The sequence below is a fragment of the Varroa destructor genome, unplaced genomic scaffold, assembly GCF_002443255.2.
Source record: "Varroa destructor unplaced genomic scaffold, Vdes_3.0 BEIS01000002.1, whole genome shotgun sequence".
Lineage (NCBI taxonomy): Eukaryota > Metazoa > Arthropoda > Arachnida > Mesostigmata > Varroidae > Varroa > Varroa destructor.
The window spans coordinates 8,669,015-8,695,400 of record NW_019211455.1 but is presented as its reverse complement, the minus strand read 5'-3'; the positions used below and the strand labels follow the sequence as shown (position 1 = coordinate 8,695,400).

At 43.0% G+C, this 26,386-nt stretch overlaps 1 protein-coding gene and 2 long non-coding RNA genes across 10 annotated transcripts in view; 1 reads left to right on the top strand and 2 right to left on the bottom strand.

Moving 5' to 3' along the window:
- LOC111244712 (protein O-mannosyl-transferase TMTC1-like) overlaps positions 1-26,386 on the top strand; it is a 104,919-nt gene that overhangs the window by 56,712 nt on the left and 21,821 nt on the right. For 3 of the 5 annotated variants that reach the window (XM_022792058.2, XM_086979038.1, XM_086979037.1), the window contains 7 exons: positions 1,456-1,684; positions 4,611-5,026; positions 8,907-9,009; positions 9,533-9,636; positions 18,360-19,136; positions 19,422-19,535; positions 26,088-26,231. In XM_022792058.2, coding sequence (XP_022647793.1) covers positions 1,456-1,684; positions 4,611-5,026; positions 8,907-9,009; positions 9,533-9,636; positions 18,360-19,136; positions 19,422-19,535; positions 26,088-26,231 — 1,887 coding nt within the window. Of the gene's footprint in view, positions 1-1,455; positions 1,685-4,610; positions 5,027-6,996; positions 7,128-8,906; positions 9,010-9,532; positions 9,637-18,359; positions 19,137-19,421; positions 19,536-26,087; positions 26,232-26,386 lie in introns of those variants that run through there. The other 2 variants (XM_086979039.1, XM_022792059.2) reach the window with 2 other exon arrangements.
- On the bottom strand, positions 5,285-14,552 carry LOC147757324 (uncharacterized). Of its 3 annotated transcripts, none has more exons than XR_015320251.1 (5): positions 12,160-14,552; positions 6,648-7,089; positions 6,311-6,380; positions 5,655-5,910; positions 5,285-5,411 (listed from the first exon to the last, which is right to left on the bottom strand). It is a non-coding gene; the product is annotated as an uncharacterized LOC147757324 (long non-coding RNA). The 3 variants fall into 3 exon arrangements; XR_015320249.1 differs by lacking the exon at positions 12,160-14,552 and adding an exon at positions 9,133-9,541 and having other exon boundaries at positions 6,648-8,264; XR_015320250.1 differs by lacking the exon at positions 12,160-14,552 and adding an exon at positions 9,133-9,541.
- On the bottom strand, positions 22,295-26,154 carry LOC147757323 (uncharacterized). 2 transcript variants are annotated; one of them, XR_015320253.1, is made up of 4 exons: positions 26,080-26,154; positions 23,603-23,815; positions 23,203-23,278; positions 22,295-22,834 (listed from the first exon to the last, which is right to left on the bottom strand). It is a non-coding gene; the product is annotated as an uncharacterized LOC147757323 (long non-coding RNA). The 2 variants fall into 2 exon arrangements; XR_015320252.1 differs by having other exon boundaries at positions 23,203-23,815.

The following is a 26,386-nucleotide window of genomic DNA, read 5'->3' as shown; positions in this document are numbered from 1 at the left end:
CCACTTTTGTCCTTTCCGGCTCAACCGTGAGGAAAGTCAGGCTTTAGCTTTGTGCTAGGGGCATTGCTTGCTTGAGATCGTCACGCAGTTACTGTCACTGCGTCGAGTAATGGAGCTTCATTCGCCCTCAGACATCGGCTGGACGGCGACGATGGCCGCGGATAAGAGGCCTCTTGTGAAGCGATGTCAGTGACAGTGGCAAAGGCAACATTCATAGCGAGATTGACTCCAATGTGTATCCTGAGTACACAAAGGACAATAAACGCGCGCCAACTCGAGTCTCGGCGAACGATAACTTCACATGGAGCGTGCTCCCCTTTAACCTTCAAGATAGCGATTTCCTTGCTTGCCACACGGTGATACCTAGAGGGCAAGAATCAGAGAAAGAGCACACAAGCGAAAGAAGAACTACGGCGCTCGATTAATTGGCCCATACTTTAGCGGCTTGTGCTTTAGAAGCGGGTGTACTCGAAAGTAAATAGAATCTCGTGCCCCAGTTGCGACCCCTACTCCTCAGTGTTCCCACATTATCACATTTAGGAGCCTGGCCTTTATTTCTTTCTCGCCAATATCCCTACTCTCAGTGTTCTACGATGGCGATATATAGACACTAGACTGTAAACAGGGAGGTCAATGGAGGTTTGTTATTTAATACCCATAGTAAACGCAGCCCAGAAAATACGAGAAGCACAAGGTACCCTATTTGGTGCCAACTTGTACATGCTCTGGCAGCAGAAAGAAGAAAAAGAGCAAAGAGGCAAATTAGCGGTAGAATATACGTAGATATGCACAGTTCACAGATGGCATAAACGCTGAAACCATAAAGCGTGCCAAAGATGGCAACACCAGAAATAATCCAAGACCTTTAGAAGTACTACACGATTCTTTGAGCATATGGTCATCAATTTATTGGTCTAAGAGGGGCAATCATTTTTATTTGGCGCGACAATTCTGGGCTGACGCTGGTAATAAAACACGTTGCCATAGAATTTTATCGCCTCGACAAACACGGCTGACATTCGCAATGTATACTAAATTATGACAGCACTAATTTAAAAAATGGTTGACCCAACTATGGGTAAATCTAGCGTGGGCCTCAAAATGGTGGAAATAAAATTCAATTGTTCTTCAACGTAAATATAAGCGCAGTTTTAATGCTTATTCTGTTTATTTCACATCTTGCCTGTTAAACTATACGAAATGCCTGACACTCCGTATATGAACTCTACCACTGGCTTTTTGGTTCGTCTACACGTGCGATAACCCAAGATACAATTGTTAGCTGATAATATTAACCTGCTCTAGTACAAAAACAAAGTGAATTGTACCCTATCGGAAGATTTTAGCATCATACTAATTAATGGTATGAACAGAAATGCTTCTAATTACCGGCTGGCAACATAGGGTAGTTACGGCAGACCAATTCTGAATTTGTTACTTCTCACCTTCTTTCAGGTTGAATTATCTATATGGAGGTCTGTCAAGTACGCGGGCTTACCACATAGTGAACGTGTTGCTTCATTTGACATGCTGTCTCCTTCTTGGTGAACTGATGGGTCGGCTAAACGACGCGAGAATACAGCGTTGCTTTGTAACCAGAGAAAGGGGGAGACCCAGGTTGACGTTGGCTCTGCAAATCACTACCGTTCTCGTATTTGGCGTCCAACCAGTGCACACCGAAGCGGTACGTCTATCTTTTCCATGGCGCATTCTTTTTCTAAAGCAATATATGCCAATCAGTTTATTTACATTGGATATACGTGGCATATCTGTGTCGTCACTTTGTTGGCACGCGCAACACATTTAACATGATGAACAGAGGAAACCGTCGATTAAAGAGTAATACATTTTAATTAACAGGTTTTGGCTCCCTTTGTGTAGGCGCGTTTACCTTTTTTGCCTTTGTGCGACAGACTAACAAACAAACAGTGTCTCATAGGTATCTTTAGATTTAGGACAATTTTAATGTTAGCTAGGCGTTTTTGTTGTACTCTGTATGTGAAAATGCATAGCAGAACGAAACGAAAGCCTCCCCTCATCCCCCTAAAGGATGATGGACGAAGGAGAACACACTCTTTTTGCCCTGCATTTGTGTTCTCTGTCTCTCTCTCTCTCTCTCTCTCTCTCTCTCTCTCTTTTCATGAAAGCCGGGGAGCGCTTGAACGATGTGCTCGACTCAGCCACTGGAATTGCCGGCGACCTACAAGGCGACATGAAGTAGCTCTGAAGAGAAACAGAGCTTTCAGAAATAATAGAACCAGTAGTCGTAGGAGAAAGGCGCTTCTGACAAAAAGTCTTTGGTTTTTCAGCACTCTTCGTCTTGGTTGGTTCCACCGTGTTTTTGACGTTGGCCTCTTCCGCCTACGCCTCTGGGCTCGAAGCGGTTTAGGCGAGCAGAGGTGCTAGTGCTTCTGGAGCGGGTGCAAACCGCTACCGAATTAAACTGCAGTACTATACTAAGTCGTTAGCAAAGATGACCAATGCCACTGCTGCTGGTGCTGCATTTCCGTTCCGGGGTGGGGATAGCAATCCTAGTGCTCGGTCAGCCAGAAGGAAGACGAAGTCGGTGCATGTTTTGAGATATTTACACAGCTCTCTGCCGTTGTGAGTGAACGCCCAAGGATTTTGGACGATTTTCATTCTAGGAGCTTCCCTGCTGCCATGGCTGCCATAACTGCGCCATTTCCCGCCGCTTTCTCTCTCCTTCAGCGCCATCACCGTTGAAGCCGCCACACACAGCCTGTCAAACAAAGCGGCGTAGACGGGGAGAAAAAGATCAGCAAGGGGGCTTTGTTGACTGGTGCTGCGTTCTTGGATCGTTCGGAAATAGCGTGAAGCAAGACGAAGCGGGTACATGTGCAAGAAAATGAAAGGGAAATGAACACAGGCTGTTCATTCGGGTTACTCTGGCCTCGAAAGACGAGCAGAATATGAAGAGGATGAGCATGACGAAAAAGTGTCATCGTAGTTCATAGCATAACGAGTAAGCAGAACAAGGATGGTCTGTTGGTTGGTTCTTACCAGGCAGTGTAGGAAGCTTGAGGGCGACGGTGGTGATAATGGTGGTCGTTAACAGATGCGGCAAGCAGAACGGTACCCTAGATAGATCGGCGGTCATGCTTGAACAACGACCCACATACATATCACACAGATGGAGAGACGCTACGGAGGTGAATCGCAGTGATGAAAAACGGCTGGGGGAAATGAAAGCAAGGAAAAAGTGTGCAAGTGAGAAGAAGAGAGGCGTAAAAAAATGCATGACGTAAATGAGACCGCACATAGACGTCCCCGTGAGTGTCATTCCAATAGTTGGCACGCCGAGCAACCACGAGGCGGTGGTTCGGCGAGTGTTGGTAGGGTTGTCAACATCATTGACCTAATCCGCAAACCCGAGTCATGCATCTTTTCGAATGCACGTGATTTGTTTGTATTTCAACGTACTTAGCATGAGCATAAAGCCAAGGACGCGAACATCCTATTGCCAGCATTATTACTGTGACCGCGGCTACCTGTCGTTCGTCGGGCCGCCGTAAATACGAAAAGGTAGTAATGTCAGTATGGAGTGTAATGTTTAAAGAACAAGGTTATGAAGTCCTGAGAAAATGGCTACAATCGTACTAGGTTTTTACATGCTAAAGAATTTTCTTGTCCGCATTATTGACGATTGTGTTTTCTCAACCACAATAAATCTCAATACAAAATTAAAAGCTACAGTTGATACAAAACAGTAAAGAACGTGGTCTCTACAGTTTCATAATGACTCGGCGAATAGACCGGCTGCTGCCGTTATGTAGGGAAACTCCACCGGTCGTTCGTTGGGCTCGATGAAGTTTTTTGACGCATGCATCTTGCCACTACTTGGAACTTGAATCTGCTTCGAAGGACCGCTTGGGGCCGTGTACTACAAAATTTACTGTACTTCAATTGCTGACACGCAACGATATTGCTCGACTAACTCCTGCTTTGAAATGTTTTCGAGTTTTTTTTGCGCTTCCAGTACGGATCCTTCTGCTTTACCGTTATTAGTCAAATTGTTAGTTCACAGTAAAGTTTCCTAATGTTACGAAAAATGGTTAAAAATACAAACGAGCCTTGGGACTTACGCTCTCGCTTCAGCTCGAGAGGACCCTTAAATAGACAGATGACCTTAAAATGAATGCCTAGAAAAACGAAAAAAAAGCAAACATATAAAAAGGATGCATAAATCGCCGTTCACTATATTTTTATTAGGCATCCTTGAATACAGTCGTGTTGTTTGTTGGTCTCTCGGGTCTCTTCGTGAAATACCTTCCAAGCCGCCCGACTTCAGGCTGACTTAAAGCACAACAACTAACTGGCAGAAAAGGCGAGCAGATACTAAGAAGTTTTAGGTAACTCAAGTTTGTAACGTAGCGGATTGAAGATTAGATATTCTAATGAAAGAGATGCGGAGTGGGGCAGATGGGTAACGACAACAGTCGCTCAGACATGAAGCAGCTGAATAAATTTTGCTGAAAGGTACACTTAGGTTATGTATGCATGTTCTAGGCACATTGTCTTTTGGGAACCATCTATACAATTTAGCTACGACGACACCCAAGGTATTTTGCATTCTGCTTATTGGTTTCCAGGTAACTTCGATCGTGGGTCGTGCTGACGTCCTCTGCGGAGTGTTTTACCTGTCGGCCTTGCTTGTATTCGTTGACTCCTGCGCAGATGATGAAGAGTCGTTTCGACTCAGTAAAGATGATGTTCTAGGTAGCCAGAACAGGTGTCAGGAACCGGATGATTCAGACGAAGTTTTGCCGTTGGCGTCGGCTGAAGTGACGCTGCCGCCACTCTCGTTGTCATCAGTGAACACGACATCAAAAACCTGGACAACGAAAGCTCGCGTCCAGCAAAGCGCAAAAGTGAAGATATGGCTTTCGATGTCATTGGCCGTACTTGCCCTTTTGAGTAAAGAGCAGGGCCTCACCGTCCTTGGGGTGTTTATAATGTATCGATTAAGGCAACTTTTAAGGAGGCACCGATGCTGCTTAAACAAGTGGTAAGAACTGATAATTGTTATTTAGAGCTTGTATGATGTTTCTTTTCTTTTAGTTATTATTATCGTTAAAACGTTATACGTTGCAGGAAAAAAGAATCGCAGTTAGATCGGAAAATATTCGCGGTAACAAAAAGTATGTTTTTTTACAAAAAAGTACCGCATTTTTGTCTAATATACCGAAAAGCCAACATCAGATCTTCTGCTTTTATTGTCATCTAGCTAGATAGGACATCGTCTGTATTAGTATTAAGCGTTAAGTGACGTTTATCAGTTTTATTTGGTAACCCATATAGAGCATCGATGAATCCAGCATTACGTAACATGAAATAAATGTAGGATGCACTGTAAGATGGCTAGTACTTGAAGTAGTGCTGCGTGCTCCATCCTGTAATTGAGTTCAATTTAATAAGGTAACATTCTAATTTCAGTAGACTGAGAAGCCTCACGTCAATATTATGTTGCATCTTTATTTCTAATTGTTTTTTATCGCGATACAAAATTTCCCAAGGAATCAAAGAAGGCAAGCATTTCCAACGTACAAAGCCAAGGTTGTGCGCGTGCTAAATGAGAAAAATATCAAGCACAACAAATCCTTCCTCTCTGCCATAATGCTTCTAAAGCTATATACCTTTCCACGCGCCCCGTTGTACTGAATTCGCCCTTGGCAAGACTTCTGGTGGCTCGTTTTTAAATTTCGTCCGACTTCAGGCCGTTGTCGCGGAATATAGCACGAAGACGTTATACTACAGAAAATGGTGCCCTCAAGGAAATAGGGCCGTCTTGAACAACCAATCGCCTTCTTCATCAAGTCCTCGTAGCTAAATCAGGAACGATCGAAAGGTTGAGCGCCATTGAGTGTGAGCTGGGTTGATACTTCGATACACCTTTAGACCGTGATGATGATAAAAGTAGCTGTAACTAGACTATACAAGCATGAACGAAGCGAGTGGCCTGTACGACAGAATTAGGAAAAAGCAATTGTGTCAAGCATCCACGTAGGCCGCTCGCCACCGATCTAAGCAAGCTGCTGATACTGCACAACGATATGTCTTAATTATATACTATTATATTTTATTATTATTACCGTTGCTTGCAGCAGCAGCAAGCTTATGCTTCTTAGTGGTTCTTCCTGTTTTATATTAATCACATTTAATGGATGTCGCAATGGCTTTTGTTTATTTATTATTATGTTTGAATATTATAATATATATATATATATTTTTTTTTTACTATTTAGACACACATTGTTAAACCGCTTTGTATTATGTATGTGTATATACTTACTCTATGATATATTCGCGTGAGTTCAGTGTTGACAGTTATCGACACAATGATGTCGTTGATCTAAAAATATCTGCGCAGAAAGGTATCGCAACGGTATTAGTTTATATTTAGCAAAGGTTGTTTTTTTGCGTGAATCAAACATAGAAAATGGTACCTTTCGTAATGTACGTAACTGAGCCTGTATGTTTGTATGTATATACACAGAAGTAACCGATCAAAGAAATGCACGAACACCCTTCGATGGGCCCAGTAAAAGAAACAATGGAAGGCAAATGACCTGCTGTTTGATAGTGATTGTGTGGTATGATTTGCTTGTGATTTTAAGAGAAGTGCTTACCAAGGTTTCTCGCGTTCCTAACTCGAAGCAGAAGGCACACTGCGAAATAATTACACTTCTAGTAAGACGCGCCTTACCAGTTGATCAATTTTCGACTTCGATCACGAGATTATGTTGATACTGTAGACTTCAATAAGAAGATGATAGATTGATCTTCCCATAGGGGTACCATCTGGCCTATTGTTACGTCCGAGTGGTAAGTGTTCACCGTTTAGAATAGCAATTCTTGTGTTAGAACTCTTGCAGTCATCGATGCTAAGTGATGATTACTGCATTTCCATATGAAAGCCGTACGATGCCGCCTAGTCGCAAGGAAAACAGAGGTGCGCTGTTTTGTCTGCCGAGTTAGGTCTTACCACGATGGCCTTGACGATCCAAGATGCGACGATCATTACAGTCGAAGGCTTTGAGGCACAAATCGGGAAGTCATCCGAATTTCCGACTGACCCATCGACATTGCATACGCCAAAAGTTGGCAATGTTAGTATGAATCTTTGCGTCGACGCGGCTAGCCTATGTCGCAATGCTCGGCAAAATATAGTAGATGAATAATAGGGTAGATCGGTTGTTTGTAATAATATTTAAATACATACATGCACACACAAAACAGTTTTTACTTAAAAGTTATATATATATATATTGGGTCGTCGAAAAAGGATTGGCCGTCTCTGGGTTAAAATTGAAGTAAATATTTCATAATATTGATAATTTTAATGTGCACCATTTCAATCGATGATATCCTGCCATTTTTCTGATAACAGTAAGCTTCCATCAGGCGAAAGATTGTGCTATAAATTATTTTTACAACTTTCTATTAAAAGGCGGTTCTCAGGAGATCGATACGATCGATAATGGCGGATAAATTTTCTATCTAACATTTTTATAGTTGAAACAAGACTTTGTTCGCTGGTTGCGGCCAGTCCTAGTTTGTTGTAATCCTGCTCGTTAGCAGTAGAGGGTCAAATTAACAGTTTTACCAAGTGGCAACAAATCGAAATGCATGACTCCTTACCAATCCCACTAAAGGCGTAAAACTACTTTCATTAGTGTCAATCAGGGCTTGGCCGCGGCTCATGGAGCCTATGTTATTTATTTATTTTTTTTTAAAATTTTCATTGCGTATCAAGTGTTGTACGTAATCTATTATTCACGACCCGTGAGTAACCCGCGAGTAATTAAGTTCTATCTGTGTAAATTGTTTCGCATGCAAAATAACGTAGAGTGAAGTTCCTTTGAGTTAAACATCAAGCCTTTTTTATTAATAGCTTCCTTCAAATGTTTCAAAATTGTATAGTGGTGGATGTAAAATATAACGATTTTTACAAAAAATTTCACTAGCCCTATATTTTAGATCCGAATAGAGGCATTCCGACAAGTTTAGGGCATCTACAATCAAATCTCAGCTTTGAGGTGTCATGACCAACGCCGATCCATACTACCGTACAACTGGAAAAACGGTCAATACCTTCTCAGTAGCTCAATATACACATATAGCGTGCAATTCTTAAGTTTGATGTTGTTAAATTGGGCCCAAAAGTGGATGTCCTTGTTTTAATATCGTCAAGATTTCTGTCAAATTTCCGTCAATTGTTTCTTCTGATGTCTTTGTCGGCCAGCCTATATCATTGCAGTGCATTGCATCAAGGAAAAACGGAAATAGTTGTTTTTATATAAGACCTATTTGAGTATGGATTGACGGGTAAATTGTAATCCGCGCTTAATGAGCCAGAATAAATTCGCCGGCATTTGATTAGTATAGCGTTTGGGGTATAAGCTACGGTTACAGTTTTTCTGGCGTAAGTCATATTATAACTATCATCATTCATATAAGCCTGCCCTATATGAGCGAAGAGTCCTAACTTTTTTTGATATGGACGCTGTCGAAATCAGGCCGAATAACTATTCATCGCGACACTAAAATCCTCTCGAAGTGATCATTGCCATTGGGTAGCTCTATGTGGGTCGACAGGGAACGTAACGGGAGCATCTTTAAATGTTATCGAATTTAAAAATACTAAACAAGATATACTGTAAAAGCAGATGCTGACATTAGATATTCTGTTTGCGTAAAGGAGATAATTGGTACGTAATATTCAAGCAGCCTTCATTTGAGGCAATTCATTAGTTGGATAATTTTTATAATGATAATAATGATCACTGTTCGTATTTTCTAAGGTGACGAGTGATACAATTGTCCTCAGTCACCTCAATTTACGTGAAACGTTGGCTTCATACGTACATTGTTTCTGTATATTGCAGTGCATTCGGAGGAATAAGAGATATTACAGGGTTTAGCAGATTTTTTCATCGGCTCACATATCTGTTCACTACCGACGAACATCTAGTCGCTTCCTCAATCACGGTTTGTGCTCATCATCAAAACATTATTAATGGCATACATTATATATCATACTCAGTAGGTGTTTAGTATCTTTTTATAGTATGACTTTTACATAAAGAAGTTATATCAAGCGATTTATCTTACCTTATCAAGTTTTGACCGCACTTACACGGCTCATTAATACACAAGGCTAGAGTGAGTTGGTGCTTGTGATGGAAAATATAGCTTCGAAACAGTGCTCATTTCATATGAGAATCTCAGATATATCATAACCTACGATATGTGTACTCCTGCCCCCCTTCCTTTATAGTAGAGTTATTATGTCCTTAAGCGGCTTGTCCACGTCGACGTCAAAGCTAGGATAAACGTAAAAATGGCAAAGAAATGTCCTTATTCTGTGAATTCTTACACCAAGTGGAGACAAAGGCTGGACTCTAGTCATTTACTACTATAGCAGAGAAAATCGTTTAGATGTATCGAGTGAGGCTGGGATCATAAAGCCATTTGACTGGCTTTGTCTTATTGACTTTTCTGGTTATTACAGTTGACTGGACTTGTGGCGTTTCGAGTGGCCCTTCTTGGTGGCACCCTTCCGCGATTCTCGGAACATGACAACCCTGCGTCACACCACCCCCGTCTACTCACAAGGTTAGCCGAAATGATCTCTGACCTAGAATGTACCTTGTGCAAAAGCAAACCTGAGGGATTTGTGTGTGGCAGCCGCCATTCTGACGTAAGCCACAAATGTGCTGGGGTAATTTTGATACTTTCATTAGTGTAATTATAAGCTCGAGGTGCATCGCCTCTTTTGGCGCCAAAGACAACTTTAAAGAGTTGCTTTTCCTCATAAAGACTTAATACACTTATTAGGTATCGGATCAGCTTGACAAAGTTGTATTTGCAAGTAGCGTCATACATGGGTACCTGGAGGGTTGATGACGAAAAACAAACGCAAGAAAAGGAAGAAAGGTTGAAAAGGGACGTCTTTCAACGCTGTTTTCAGTTACGTTTCCAACATAAAAACTATCTCGTTGTAACAAAGCATTGGCCACAGCCAACGACGGAAATAAGTGGAAGGCAGTAGGCATTGCCATGTCGAGATAGTAACTACATCTATAACAGTGACAAATTTCAAAAACTCTAGAGCAGTCGAGCTTCAGCGGCCTCGTTATGGCAAGCGGTAACTCGACTCAAACATCAGCTCGCAAAAAGCGGTCGCGGAAGGAATACAAACAGACCGCCGTTCGACAATACTAAGTACCGTTGCTTCCTTTGGTGCTGTCCTGGAGGAGCTTGACAACAACAACAACAACAACAACAACAACAATAACAAACAGACCGCAACTTCGAGGATTCCGGCTGGCGTTCCGTACTACTTCAGTTACCACAAACAACAACAACAACAACAAGCGTACGAAATAGCGGTTATGTATCGAGCGTAGCTGAATAATTAGCAAGCTATCGTTATAACGAACTCTTTGCTTCGATGGATTTCTTCCTTCAAGCATCAGCCCGCTTAGTCTCACATACCATTTAATCACAGTGTATCTACTATGAATTCCGCATATTAAACAAACTGAATATTCCTATCTGTTCGTTTTTCGTTTCTAAGCTATACTATCTCATACGTGATCACATTATCTCGTTTTATATATATATACATATCGTAGCTTTGATGTAAATAAACTAAATCGCGCCAAAACGAACTCGAACAAACAGAACCTTCTTAACGATGGCCGAAGTGATAATATGTCCGTGTCTCTGTCTATCTGTAATACTGTGCACAAGTGTAATTATTTCGTCAGTACATCGTTGTTTTTTTGCCTGGTAGACTAGCTTCACTCGATCCTTTTCGAAACAGTAGAGCAAATGATTATTATCACGGTGAATCGCCATGATATCTAGACAGGATCCTTCGCCGTGCTATCCCGTTTACAATAGAACCTAACGACAGAGCAGCCACCAGATCAATCTCTGGGACTGATCTTCTTTGGATCCGAATTTGAGCATGTCTTGCCGTAATGTGGGCCAGCTGGTCTTCGTTTTTCCTATGGACCGTCTCTCCAACGCAGTTAGTTCGTCGCAGCTGTCCTAATGCATAGATCCAATATACCCAGTACAGCTGGAAATGTGGCGCCGGACAATGCAACAGAAACAACGCAAAGCAGAGAGTGCAGAGCCCTCACAGTGTTACTATAGAAAGTTGAGAGGTGCCAGAAGCCACCTAGTTGCCCTTGCTTCAGACGCTCATTACCGCCACCTTCACATATTGGTTGAAATAGCATACTGTGGCAGGTACTGACCGACCCACGTGGCGACAATTTCCCCTCGGAGGCATAAATATACCTATGGACATAGAAGCTACGCTGAGTACGGTAGTTGGGGGCAGCAGGCGGATGGGTATCGATGAGGGTAACAGAAAAGGGCGCAGATCTTGGCTATAATGGATGCGACGTAATTGTCTTTTCCATCCGCCAATCAGATCTTGTATCGCGTGTAGGTGACCGTGCCGGGAGATTTTTTGCGCACTAGCAGCTGCGTCTAACTACCACTTGTTCTACTACTACTATTACGGTGATTACTATGACTGTGTGCCGACGAATCTCCTCCTTCTCCTGCAGAGAGCGGGGAGAAAGCACGTACGTGAAGATCTTGCTCGCTACTCCTATACGTTAGTATGTCTTTTTTCAACGGTGATCGGAACAGTGCAGCTAACAATTTTCCTAGTAACGGACAATTGTCCTGACATCAACTGAAATACAAAGAGGCCATGGCCAGTAACTTTTTGTTCATAGTGAGTGGCCGAAGGACGTGCTAAGCAACCGGGCAAGCCATAGGCGTTGTTAGATGTGTATCACGTGTAAACGAAGTTATTTTCCCTAGCGCATCTGTCTGTACCTAATAGCCTTTTTCTACGTTTCGCGATACCCTGGTTGTTTTTTGATTGTACTCATTATGCCTTTAAGTTGTTCTAATGGACGAATTAACTTCTATGCGCAAGTAAGCATAGGCTACCATACTCGCGATCCACCACCGTGAACAATGGCAGCGAACAAATCGTTGACACTAACGCATTATGAAGCGGAAAACAACTAGGGTTACAAGATGAATGATTTTAATTCAATAGACAAGATAGGCCGGTAACTTCAATATAAAGCTATCGAAACTAACCATCTTTGACCCAAGTGTCATAAACATTTGTATTTTAAATCCGGCCTACAGCGTGTCGGATGGCTAGCCATTAATTAAAACAAGTTATGTTCATTTCTGATGTCGAATCTGAGCCACTTTACAATCCCCCCATTTGAGTAGGTAAATACGTTACAACTATATCATCACGAAGACTGTCACCCTTAGTCTTAGAGTTTCACATCTAGTATTGTTGTTAAACACTGTCGTTTAAACGACTAATTTCCCGCACGAACTTTGGCCACTTTGCTGGATTCTTCCCTTTGCATTATCCTTCGATTAAACAAGCAGCTAGTCAATATCAGTTAACTAACCACAGTTGCAGTACACTAGACGTGCTTTTATCGGAGAACAAGATGCTTTCACAGTGTAGAACGCCACGTACAAAGGTCCCCACCAAAACGGACATTAACTATCGCCGTTGCAATGCAGTCGTCTATACATAAGTACGCCACCAGCGGGCTAGTACCGCTGATCTCGTTGTTCTGTTGTTATATACGTAAACATATGCCAAAACGCAGTCGTGGTCATTTCCATAAAGCGAGTCTTCCTACTGCACCGGAGCTGAAACTCGACGTCTCGTTGGGGAACAATGCAAGCGGGGACGGCCGGAGGCAAAGTGCCTTTCTAACCGGTTATCCCAAACGCCACATAGGCTTGGGATTTGCCTGTTGAGATTATGTACGTGGTTGAAGTTGCAGAAAGTGGAACGGAAGGGAGTAAAAGAGGAAGTAACGAACGTAGCGGGGGTGATGCCGGTGCCATGCGACGACAGCAACGGCGAACAACAAAGCCGACTCGAAACGGTGTACAGTACGACACTAACTATTGCATTCACTTGCAATCACGGCTGGAGTGTCGCCCCTACGCACTCTACCCCCAGGGTCTCCGTTGATTGTAGCCATATCTCGGAGAGCTGCTCACTTTCGAGACTATGTGGATTGACTGCGATACTATCGTTCTGGTAATACTATGCTATCGTCACCACCAACCAATACTATGGTGTCTACTGGCTTCGCATTTGGCTGACTACCTATTCTTGGCCGAAGCTAGTCCCTGTTGCGGTAGATGTACGATACCATTCTGTTAGAGAAGGGAGGTTGCTTCCCGGCCGTACAAGCGAGGGAGTTATAGAGTCAGCGAGACAGTGTGTGGTTATCGGCCTGGTCCTCTGTGCCGTTCAAGGCTTAAGTCGAGCTTAAAGCCTTTCATGTCCTGTTGGGGAGGGCCCGTAGAGACTACCGGAAAGTGGTCGACGCTTCTGTAATAGGAATAAGACAGCGCGCTCATATCTACGTACGAGCAGACCTATGCGTAATACCTTATCTACGATTATACTGCGGCACTACCGGCAATTATCGTTATACTTGAAATACATGTAGGCAATTGCGTTGCCTGCAGGACATCTAGGTCGTATATGTAGAATGGACGAAATAATTGCCACAGACAGCAACAGCAGTATGCTGACGTAGCTTCGCTTTACGTAATGTGTTGATAAGTCGAACAACTCCTCCTTTGCGTTAACCCCAAAGAGCAAATTGCGTTACAAACATATTGTTCCTTTAACGCAACGAAACCAGACTTGACTCTAGTACCCTTTTTGATAGAGCAACTATACCGAATAAGTATTTTTGCGAAAGTTTAGTAGTTGTGCGGGCAATAAGCGTGGCGGTCCCGAAGTGCTTCACTTAAGTGAACCTTTTGGTAATACCAGAAGTTAAAAACGTCAGTAGTATTACGTCGTTATGCACATAGAGAGCAAAACTCGGGAATAAGGAACACGGCGCAGGGCGTTGGAAGACGGCGGTGTATGGTATAATCTGTTTGATAAAAATGTGGCCTGTTGTTTGGTGTCTTTTCTTTGGTTAGCTCTCCTTTTTTCCTCTTGCCTTGTCTGGAAAAACGTGCTACTTTATCCGGTCTGCGTCGGCAGAACCCCTGAAGCCTTGTTGGCCCTTCAGGATAAGCCTGAGGTAAGCTTGGCACAAAACAAGGCCCAATTCGGCTATCGGTCTGTGTTTCGGGGGCCTGAGGCCCACGGCCTGTCGTCACAGCGTTACAAGATCGCGATGAGATTGCTGCCGGTGGTAGACCCTCGAGACGCCTAATCCTTATAAATGTCTTTGCCTTTTCCAGGTGCGGCTCCCCGCCGGCACCGTATAAACGCGTGTGAGATTCTTCACAGCCAGAAGTAAGAAAAACGAAGCTTCTCACCGCATTGGCACCACAATAAGAGGATGAGAGAGAATTAGAACCTCAGATCCCAGCGAGATATAGACACTCAACCGGAAAATCAGCCTTTCCACATCAATATCCGCGCGTGTTTCCTATGAACAGTGTATGTGAGTGTGTCGAATTTGTTGCTATTCAGCAGAATTATTTGAATTATTATCAACACGTTGGGTGTGTCGTTTGTACTCTAACTGTGTATATAATCTTCAAAAACTATGTTACCAAGTGTCTGTTGTCTAACTTGGGAGGGTTTACTCTCTCTCTTCCTTCCTTCATTCTTTCTACATATATATATATATATATATATATATATATATATATATATATATATATATATGGTTCGCTAAATTCATCACTGCCATAACTTGATATAAAATAAAGTGAACCATGATGCGTACATATTTATATATCCTATAGAAAATGTGCACCTACCTATCCTACCTATATGTGCACACATGTAGACTTTTGTAGGTCAAGAAGGTGAGAATAAAATTACTTATATCTGCCAGTTACCCTTCACACGGCGGCCTATTGCTTAATAGTTTTAGTGGTCACGTTCAAAATTGCATCCGCCGGGCGTGCCCTTGTGTTAACTCGATTTGCCCTTCACTACGTCAACAGGTAGAGTCGACATATTGCTCTCCGCATAGATGCACAGTGGTACACGTTACGTAGCAAAACTGGTTGCCACAGCCGTTGTTGAAAATAACGTGTCTGGCTTTCCGACTGACATACACTATTGTTCTGAAAATCCCACGCAACCCCTAATTTTACCCACAGCTTTTCCTTGTCCTTCATAGAGTTCCATGCGTTTACCTCCACGGGCCTCTGCTAGTCACGCATGGTTCCGCTTACTTGCCTTGCATCCCTATCCCGAACCACGAACGTTGTGAAGGTCGAAAGAAACCCGCTGGTCTAGATCTAGAGGTAATCACAAGTGTGGTTTCTTTTCCAGCTGCGGCAGTAGCAGCAGCAGCAACGACAATCATTTATAAGCTTCAATCGGGTCGCCTTGGATCTGCCTTCAACGCGCTCGTTTAACTACTGACCATCGCATGTGTAAGAACATTCGAGAACGTACTTGCGTGTGCGTGTGTTTCGATCTGTCTGTACGCGCAGCGGACCTCCACTACCTGTGCACCCTGTGCAGTCGAGTTTCCTCGGTAGCTGCACCCTACTAGGGATGCTGATCGAACGGCCAGTGCCGCAATCCACCATAAACTTCGACAGGCCAAACGCAAGCGGTTAGCTGCAATTCCAATATCGGCTGTTCAGCCAGTCAGGCTGACAGCTCCCAAATGCAGTAACGGACAACCGCCATTTTGTGTTATAAATATACATATATGTGTGCGTGTGAATGTGCGTATGTTCATCTCCCTTTGTTCTTCTACATTGCTTCGTAACGGTGCTCGATTATACTTAACCGCCTGGATAGAAAGGTGTAGACGAGTGATTCCTTGGAAATAGCAAAAACAAAGCTGGTGGTGATGAAACTGCCGAGGAGAAAAGCGGGGGTACAGTTTACGAATAAAAATATAGAAAGTAGCTAGATCGGTGACGAAAAAACAATAGGGTAGTTATACGGTTTCGTGGCATACAACTCGTGCGCGAGTCCATCTCGGAAATTACCAGGAACAGTATAAGAGGTGTCTGTATCATTCACAGTTAAACAACCACTAGAAGCTTTAGCCCAAGGTTAAATCAAGGGATATCTGATGCAATGAATCATGTGAACTTTTTCGCTGCCAGTTTTAGATGCTCGATTGGCGATTTCGTCGATTGTACCGCTAACGAAGGGAGGCAAATTACCGTACTAGTCAGCCACTGCTTTGAAAGTCAGCGTTGATGATCGTTGTCATAGCATTACGATCCGACTACAATTATGCACAGCGAGTAATACAACGGTAAATTTGCTAACGGGGATCGGCGCTGTAATGTAGATTCTCAATGACCTTTGTCTAGACCACAGCTTGGTTTTGTGATTGACCTTAACTTTATGTTTCACGTAGACACATTGCAGAATACAATGCTTAAAGAAACGTTCCGGATGTTCGCCGACTTCCTCCTTCCTTTGCTGCGACAGATGTGTACTTTTTAGGTCCTATTTACTTGTAGGTCGATTTCTTGTTTGTGTCCACATCGGCGCCAGACCTCGACGTCGATCGTCTGTTTGTTAGGGCCAGCTGGCGAAATCAGCACTCCATCGTAAAACCTAACCCGATTTATGGACATCTGGACAAAGCTTCGCAGTCACTAGAGAATAATATCAGAATATTTTACTACATTTACCATAGAAATCGACAACTACCTGGCTTATTTGTTTGATTCCTTTTCACAACTTCAGGACTTTCTTCCGCGAATCTCGTCGTTTGTCGCATTTACCTCCAAGCACAAAGATTGCCAGTCGAACCAGCACTCAGGTGCTTCGCGAACTTGGGAAATACTGTATTTTCCACAACTCTAGTTTTCAAAGCTGACAGCAAATTTCGATAAGAACTGACTATATTTTATATGCTTTAGATTGCCGGCATACGACCATTCGGATATTTGGAAGGTGGCTGGAATTACGAGACAATGTGCAGAATCGCTTTCGGTGCATCAAATCAGAGTATACGTTTGGATGAGAATTATTTCGAAATTGCGCCTTCGTCCTAAACGACGTAGTTGTCGTCTTGATTCCTAATCTAGTGTTATCTAATATATTGAAAAGCGCTATTAGGCTCAACTCATAATAGAATACTGACAATTCACATAACGTTTTGGACATCAAACAAGTCTCAACTGAAAGTTTTTTTTTTCAGAAACACTTTGAAATAATTCTCCTTCAACATGTATCTATTAGCGCCTCGAACTACATGGTCTTTTTTATTTACATTAGAGATATGTATATGACTTCGTTGTATGATAGACCGAATGTACAATGGTCCAACATTATTCGGAAATCAGTTTTATGTAGGCAGATACTGTTATTGAAAGCGGCATTGATGGTGTGGTTGATCTCGATGTTCACTCTTGGTGTGTCCCTCTTCTCGATCATTTGATCGACATTCCCGAGTTGCAGTAATGCCACGACAACGTATTTGGGGGGACATACGAAAGAGGGTGCTCATTATAGTCACGTGTGTCACGCTTGTATAGTTAGCTTGGTCTGCTCCAGACTGTCCCTTTGTCTAATGCGATTCGTCTGGCGTCGTGTAACACTATAAGGGGTATCAATGCATGGGAAACGAAACGATGTTGCAGTATGAGCTGCCAATATGCCAACCCCCATCTCTGCAGACTGCGGAAGTCAAAAACAGAGCCGTAGTATGCCAAGAATGGAAATCGCCAAGTCATGAAATCAATATGTGCCTAGTTTCTTCGTACAGTTTTGTTTTGCGAACCATTTTCACGCAACAAGCGTGCGATCGCGTCGACATAAAGGTGTCCTACAATCGAATGAGAAACCTACGGGATTTCGGAAAACGCCTGTCTAGATTTTAGAGTTGAGGTTACTCTAAAGGGGGATCTTCCATTTTCAGCTTCTCGACGGTTCTCTCGCGACGATGATGAGAACTCCTAATTGAATGTGTGGTTTGGGTCAAGCCCCTGATTCAGGCCCTGACTTCAGTCCACTAAGTGTCAGTACACGGGTGTCCGAAATATAAGCCAGCCGTTGGAAAAAAGCGCGACTTTGCTTTCATGACAACGACCCGGCCACATGGTAACGTTGCAGAATTGGCTGCACGTAAGGCCTATCAACTCACTGGGTAGTTGCACTAATAGGAAAAGAAGCAAAGATCACCCAGCCACAGTAGGATAATTCTGTGGGAGCTCTGATGCAAAGGTCGTATAGTCTGAAATTCTAGCTAGGTATATATGTACACGTTTTTATTATTTCTTTTAGGCCTATCGCGGCACAGTTGCTAACCTCTTGCTTTTAATTTTTGCATCCATTCATCTTGTTTCAGGGCGCTCACGTACGGTTACCTGGCCGCAATGAACGCCGGCGTGGTACTCTGGCCACGGGTACTATCCTATGATTGGCAGGCGGGATCAGTTCCGCTGGTTCACTCGCTGTTGGACGTGCGCAACTTGAGCACGGTGATATTAGTCGTCGTCCTTGTACAACTGGTACGACGAACCGTGCACAAAAGTTTCCAGTTACTATTTTCCTGCACTGCCGAAGAAGTTGGTATGCGGTCAGATTTTGGCAAGTCCGTGGACCAGCCGGATGTCCATCATACGACGTACAACAATAACAACAACAGCGCCAGCCACGATCGAGCATCAGGAAGTCCGACGATGGCAGAACAGCGCCACCTAGATGATAGCGCCGACAAAGGATGTGATTCTGTCGTAGAAAAAAGCGCTGACGGAGGGAGTCCTTTGTTGCTGACTAGCGCTGCCCTAGTCATTTTGCCGTGGCTGCCTGCGTCCAATCTGCTAGTAACCGTTGGCTTTGTTCTGGCCGAACGGGTTCTCTATATTCCTAGTATGGGATTCTGTCTCCTTTTTGTCGAAGGCCTTCGTCGCCTGTTATTTCACCTGCAGGACATCACGGCCATGTCCACAACCGCGTCTCCAGTACGCAATTCAATAATTCAACAACAAAGAAGTGGTCGTCGAAACACGTGGAATCGTAAACAAAAGTTCGTTCTAGTGGCGCTGTTGATCCTGCTCTGTTTAGGAACGGTACGGACGGTACGCCGAAACCGCGTCTGGATGACCCGGGAGACCTTATTTGAGTGGGTATTGCTTCTATAAAACATACTCAGAATTCCTGATCTTAGCCCAAGTTCGTACAGGACTAGTTAAATCATTCATCAGCCTTAATAAATAGATTGCTAAATATAATAAAAATACAGATCAAGGTGGGGGCTCTTAGGCAAGGCAAAATTAGACTTTTTGCTCCTGTTTTTGGCCTCGATTCCTCTTGTGATTTTAGCCATCATGTCAAATTATATATATAACGTACATTTCCTAAGACTAAATGGCATTAATCACCATTGATCAATAATCTGCTTTTTCAGGTCTGGCGTTCGGGAAATGCCAATGAACTGTAAAATGCATTATAATTATGGAAACCTTCAACGAGACCTTGGTCGAAGTGGTCAGGCGGAGCGTCATTACAAAATTGCTCTCGAGTAAGTGTACGCAATAACAAAAATAAATGTTTTGAATCCGGTGCTACTGCCTGAGTTTAATGTTGTTCAAAAAACAGATCCCTCAAGGCGCGAAACCAGACGTCCGTCTGCGGCCGGTTTCGAACCGTATGCATCTATAGCTTTAATAGGCAAAAACAAACCAATGCGCCATCACGCACAAACAGTACCTTTAGTTGTTCATAATGTGTGTTGACTCCCACGTAATACTGACTAGCGCTACCCTGGTCATTTTGCCGTGGCTGCCTGCGTCCAATCTGCTAGAAATCTGCCGACAATATTAGAATGTTTTCAAAAATAAACAAACTTAAAGGCACCTATTTAAATTATTTTTCTAATATTTGATAATAATACGTTAGTCTCCATTCATGATCCCCCAACAAGCTCCAAAATATTACAAAATGAAAATTGGTAAAATCAACAAATACCTTCATGTCTGTTGATTACCATATTCCTCCCCGACATGCGTCATGTAAGTCCTTGAGGTACATATATCAGATATCATTGAAGATTCTACATAGCCTTTCCTGCAACTTCTCGTTTTCTGAGATACACCATTTACCTGCAATTCTAATAATTTGCTTGTCAACATACACTGAGGACTATAACGAATTATATGGTAAAACGTTGGCGCTCAAGTCGACAACCTCTACCACAAGTCTAGCTAAAAGGATACCCACATTTATGACAGTTACGTTTAAATGCTATAACATAGATACCGCATGATACCGTTGATATAAGATCTCTGCTTGAGCGACGGAAGCGCTTGGGAGATAACGCAAAAGATTATTACAGTTATTACGAATGCTCCACTTGAGCTTCGACCGGAGACCAAAAGTCGAAACGCGACTGACTTTAACGTCTCTTACGGGTTCACGGTTAGAGACGGCCAACAGCAATCTATCTTAACTTTTTCCCTTCGAATCTGTGGCGAAGCTGCCACAGAGATAGCAGCAATAACAGTGGGCCCATAACAACAACACAGCTACACTGGAAAATGAACCAGCTGGCCTATAGCCAGGAACCATGTCTAGGCGCCGTAAGACTGAGGACAGCGAAGCGGGTCGTGAACAATTTCCTTCTGTTGCCCCTATTTCAATCGCCCCGGGGCGGCGTCTGCAAAGGTTGCGCATTATATTACACTACCGACAGCGTCGACGAAGATCTCTGTTCCAACTTTTTCGCGTACTCCTGCTCACGAACTCTGAGCTGCGTCGAATACTTGGGCACTGACGGGACTGATGGTAACCGCTGGCATGGACTCGCACCTCGCATAACCTCACCTAACCTAACGGAGTCTGCAACTTCGTAGCACTTTAGTCCTTCGTCTGTATCACTCGCTACCCCTAGAGACTTCGCTTTTCTTCTTGTGCTCTTTATAAGCGGAAATGGCCACTGATCAGACGAGCAAGTACCGACCCTGACGAAGGTTGCTGTACTCTTGGCTGTACTGCCGCGGTCTCCATTCGGTCTGCTCCAATAGACGCGAACATAGGTCCAGTCCTTTTTTGGCTACCAACCCAACTGCTGTACTATAGCTAGTCGGTCACACCGAAGAACAACGACCTTTGCCGAGGCACCGAGACCAACCGGCCGACCAGTTACTCGCTACTCACGCATCTGCCTGCTTCCCATGGTCCAGTAAATCAGTTCCTTTTTATCGGGTTTCCGTTTCTAGGGCATTCTGCTTCTCTTCTAACGTCTGCACAGTCCTGAAGCAAGAAGGAATTGAGAAGGGGGCAAAATGAGCAACGCTGGGAAGGAGCAAAAGCAGGAAGCGGGTTAGCTAGCGAACGGACAACGGTTCCGTCGACTCGGATGCAGGGGTCAGAAGAAAACCAGACTTTCTCTTTTGCGTTTTGTTAACGTCTGCCCACGCCCATTTTCCTTTTTTTTGGTTGCTTCCATTGGTCATAGCACAGGGTTTGGCCACGATGACTGGCTGTCGCTACAAATATTACACCACTAACTTATAGAAGTGGTGGTGCTACCACCTGTGTTTTATCTAGTATCTGCTCATGTTTAGATTTCCTGTGAAGGTTAATGTTGCTGGGAGCAGCTGCGCTCCCGTTGTACCCTCCTGTCCACGCCGCCATCAACTCGACTGTTACCGACGTTGTCATAGCTTCGCGTCGTCTGACGTTTCAAGCTTCGAGGTGGAAATCACGCAAAGCAAAATGACCCACTTTTGCGCCTGCCAGCGTCTGTAGCTTCCGTTGCTGCGGCTTTTTGTTGCTGCTGTGTTTCTTGGCTCTTATTTTTTGATAGCAGGAATAACGCCATGCACAGTGAAGTGGGCTTGCCTGTGTGCCTACTAGAAGAAAGGCGCTTGCTCTCAAGAAAATGAATGCTATTTGGGTGTCAAGGCAGAAATGTTCCTCGACAAAAAGAGCTAGCGTGGAAGTAGTATGCTCCGGTTCACATAACATCGGCTCAGCGTATCCCGGAGGATAAGCATACGTTTTTTCTACTTTCGAATGCGACAGGACAAAGCTTCAGAGACTAGCGACCGGTTTCTTATCGTGTCTAGCTCATTAAATTTTATTTTTGGCAAAAAATATACAAAAAAACACGATACGAAACTACGGTAAATAAGAAAGTTGAGCAGAAAAGGAAGAGCCGCAATTTTGACTAAGATAAAACTAAAAATTGGGATGGGGTTAGCATGGCTAGGCAGTATCAGTTTTCTTAAGCAGTTCCTAATGCTATTATGGAGTCATTATACAAATGAAAGAAACTCACGTTTTGTCGATCAAAAATAGTTTTTACTTGGCTTCTGTAAAAAGTAGACTTATTGCTATCCGTGTGCAGAAGGTATGATCAGATAACGAACACTAAACTATACTCACCCTTTTATGCTGCAAAATTGTATACTTACAATGCAATTGCACAAATCAGGATTAAAAATTCCTAGTTGCTTACTTTATTACCATCAAAAAAGGCTATCTGTTGATTAGCTGCTGATTTAGCTCCCTCTGTACATTTTCGCTCCGGGAAATTCAACTTATATGTGTAGAAGAGTGGCTTATTCTCCCAGAGCAATGTGCACGTACTCAATTTAATTTTCCACAGTATGCCCTGCTTTTGAAGGTACAACACAGAATTATATGGTACACTTAACATTCAATATAATAATCTTCGAAGTAGAACATGGCAAAAAAAATCCTATAATATACCTTCTTTTCATGTCGACGAAACGCTGAGTGAATGATAACATATCGATAAAGAGGCTGGTTTGCCCTGGCGGCCTTTGTAGCAGTTGAAACTAATCTTGTAATAGGCTGAAACATGTGATGAATTTACGAGTACGATATTTATAGCGAAATTGAATATTTATATATACATTTATGCAAGGCAAATAAATGTATTCCTGATTGGATGAAATACGAACTTTATATAAAAAACGAAACATAAATATATACACAGAAATCCGCAGAAAATATCTTTGACACTACAATAAGGCATTGACATTTTTTCTTCAAATAATGAGGCACGGTTCAAACAAAAAGCTCGTCCTCTTTTACTAAAATACATTAAGAAATCTTTACTGAAAATGTTAAAAAGTCAAAATATCGCCCGATAAAATCGCTACCTGCTAGCTAAAGCCATGTCGGCACATTCAGTATACAAAACCACGCGGCATACTTACCCTTACCAATGTCGAGTAACTGAGACATTTACGCTGCGGCACACGTTCATTTAAGACATCTGCTCTGCATCTGCATCTGTTGCTTGCATATTGACAGCTTTGTTTATTATATTTGTAACAGTGTTAATTAATTAAATATATCATTCTATAATACTTTATACCTTCTTACATGTGGGTAACTTCTACTTTCATTGTTTGCCACATTCGACACACACGAGGCACTTTGGAGCTGGACCAAGGCGTAATCGTGTCGTATCGCTCCGTGCTGGCTAAAATTAGATACAATCTATCGCATCATTTGATTTCAAAAAGGAAGCAGCTAGGATAATTAAAAATAAATGTTCATATTTCGAAACGCTAATTTTCCTATAATAAATCCTATTCTGAATGTCCAACATACCTTTAATACGTTAAGTTCATACGTAAACGAACAGAAGCAAACAAAATGAACGGAGCATTGATGACTCCAACGGCACGTGTATTATCAGTCTTAGGTGTTTTCAGGGCACGTGTGTTACGACTGCTCCAATCCAGTGCGATCTCATACGCTACAACCGAGCCCTTTCCGCAGTACGATCTTACACGTCCATAGTTACTGTACAACAATCGTAACCTATGCAAACGGATTGCGATAAATTTCTCTGACCCTCCATTCTTGGGATGAACGTGACTTCAGCATATTGCGATACAAAACGCCAGCTTTCGTAGGGGAAACTTTTCCCCGTTCCAAGCCATCTATAAACAAACTTTAATCGAATGACACGAAGCACTAATCTCGAAATTAACTAGTCATCAACCCGGTTGTGTACGCTGTAAAATTTCTCCGTACTTTGGCCTAATTACATACACGACTTTACTAACGTATGTATTTGCTTGAATGCAATTTGTTTCCTACCGCATATCCACAAATCCGCAAAGCCGCCTGTAGTTGACTTGGATTTAGCTACTAAGCATCTAGACTTCAGCAGTTGATTCCTATGAAGCCAAGTCGCCAGTCCTTTGTCTGAAACTAGTCCTAGAGTCCTTTCCACAACATCCTGTTCTCTATGTTGTCAACGCCATCTGCTCACTCAGTCTTCACGGCCGCCAGCTAAAGCACAATATCTTTGCAGCAACAACAACATCGGGATGCCTCTTGGGACCCGTGGTTGGAGAGGCCGTCTTTGAACTTACGAAACGCGGCTTCTTCACCTTCCACTAGCGCACGGAGAAAATAGAGAGCAGTGTGAACGGGAAGACTTGACAGGGATTGAGCCTAACCTTCAAAACCCCTCTCAATCCGCGATCTCACGACGGCCCGCGGTGTGGCATCGGCCGGACTAAGCCATCAACCGGCCGCGAAAATCTTTAAATTTAATTTCCTTCAACGCTTTCCCCTCGCCTTCTATCTTCCTTACCCTCATCTTTCTTGTCGGCCTCCTTTGCGGTGCTGCAATTCTTTATTCTTTTGCAGGTCATCCCTACTTCCCATTAGTAGCTTCTTCTTGAGAAGAAAAACCTTCCTGTACCATCGGTTGTCCCTGGTCTTCCCGTTAACCTTTTCCTTCATTCCTGAATCACATGAAGCCCCATGCCCTGTTTCGTTTGCCCTTCTGACCTAACTGCCACCGCTGGGGAACCACTAGGTCAACACAGCACTCCACAAGGTCTGCTACTTCCTCCTGTCTTAGTTGTCCTTCGTGCAGCTTCTCCAGTTTTGCCGCAAGCTTGTTCAGTTTTGGAGAGCAGCGCGCTGTTGGGTCAACCTGGCTGTTAGCTCTGCCTGCTTGCAACCAGGATTCAATCGGAGCCACTTCGGACAAGTGAAACGGCCACCTGAGGTGAATGTACCAGAGGAAGTAGCTGCGATTCGTGGTGGCGAGGTTGCCGAAACGATGTTCCGCTAAAAAAGAAACGACCAGCGGAACGTGCCCACTTATGAAGTTGATAGAGAAACTAGGGGTGTCCAGCGCCGCTGGCAGTTGTTAGGCCACGATTTCTGGTCCACCTTTTTTGGCCTTGCCTTGCTTCACTGTTGATGCCACTGCAACTACTATTGCTCCCAATTCGAAACTTAAAGAACCACTCGACGTCCGCGAAACGTATCCTGGATTTCTTTGCGGGTCAGGACACCGTTATAGCATAGGTGGTCAAATTGGGACAGAAACTTGTGGCGTTGCGCGCTGATAACGTTCGGTGTCGTCAGTTCATAGACTTTTACAGATATTTTATTGATTGAATTGATTAATCATTACGTACTGTGGAACTTGTTGATCATTTTAATATTTTATCTTTTTTGCAGTAAAAAATTAATATTTGGATTATGATGCTACGATGTTATGGACACTGGTTTACCAGAACCTGTTGACCTAAACGTCACGATGGCAGCTTTTTGATATGTTAAAATACTCAAATGATATTTCAGCAGTTTTGCACCTATTTTATTTGTTCCTTTATATAGCTGATGTGGATGAACGACTATTCTATTTTTTACCTTGTGCGCTAAAGCTATGCAAATACATATTACAAACATCGTTGCTAAAATTTAACGTGCTTTTTAGATAGGTTAGGATAAATGGTTTAAACGTATCATATTTTACTTCGAAGCCTGCAGAAAAGAACGAGCCTGATTGCGATATGAAGCACGACACTACGACAGTATCATGCATAATTACACATGTATATAATGTTTCAAATAGAGATTAAGTAGAGAAACATAAAAAAAGGAAAAACATATCAGTCGGGCAGATTACAAAAGACAGAAATTGAACACGTATTCTACGATTGATGATTGTTACAGGCTGTATAGGGTCATAGCTAGTAGGTTAAAACCTAATATAAATGTATACGGGAGCAACACACTTGTTAATAGTTGCTATTCATACATGCGCTACTTACAATTTCAGGCTGTGTCCAACCCATGCGTCGGCACATAACAACCTTGGCACGGTGTTAACATCAACAGCAGAAGCTGAAAAGCATTTCCGCAAAGCCATTAATATTAATCTACACCATGCTGGGGCCCATTATAACCTCGCCATGCTTTACAGGTACAGTCCGACCTGCAATCGTTATATGCAATGTTCCTTGAATGCACACTGAATGTACAATGGTTATTACGGAAATTTGCTTTTTCTTGAAGAAATTTCAGAGAAATCTGAGAGAAGTATATGCTGTTGCAACACTCCGCACCTCTCGTTCTTCA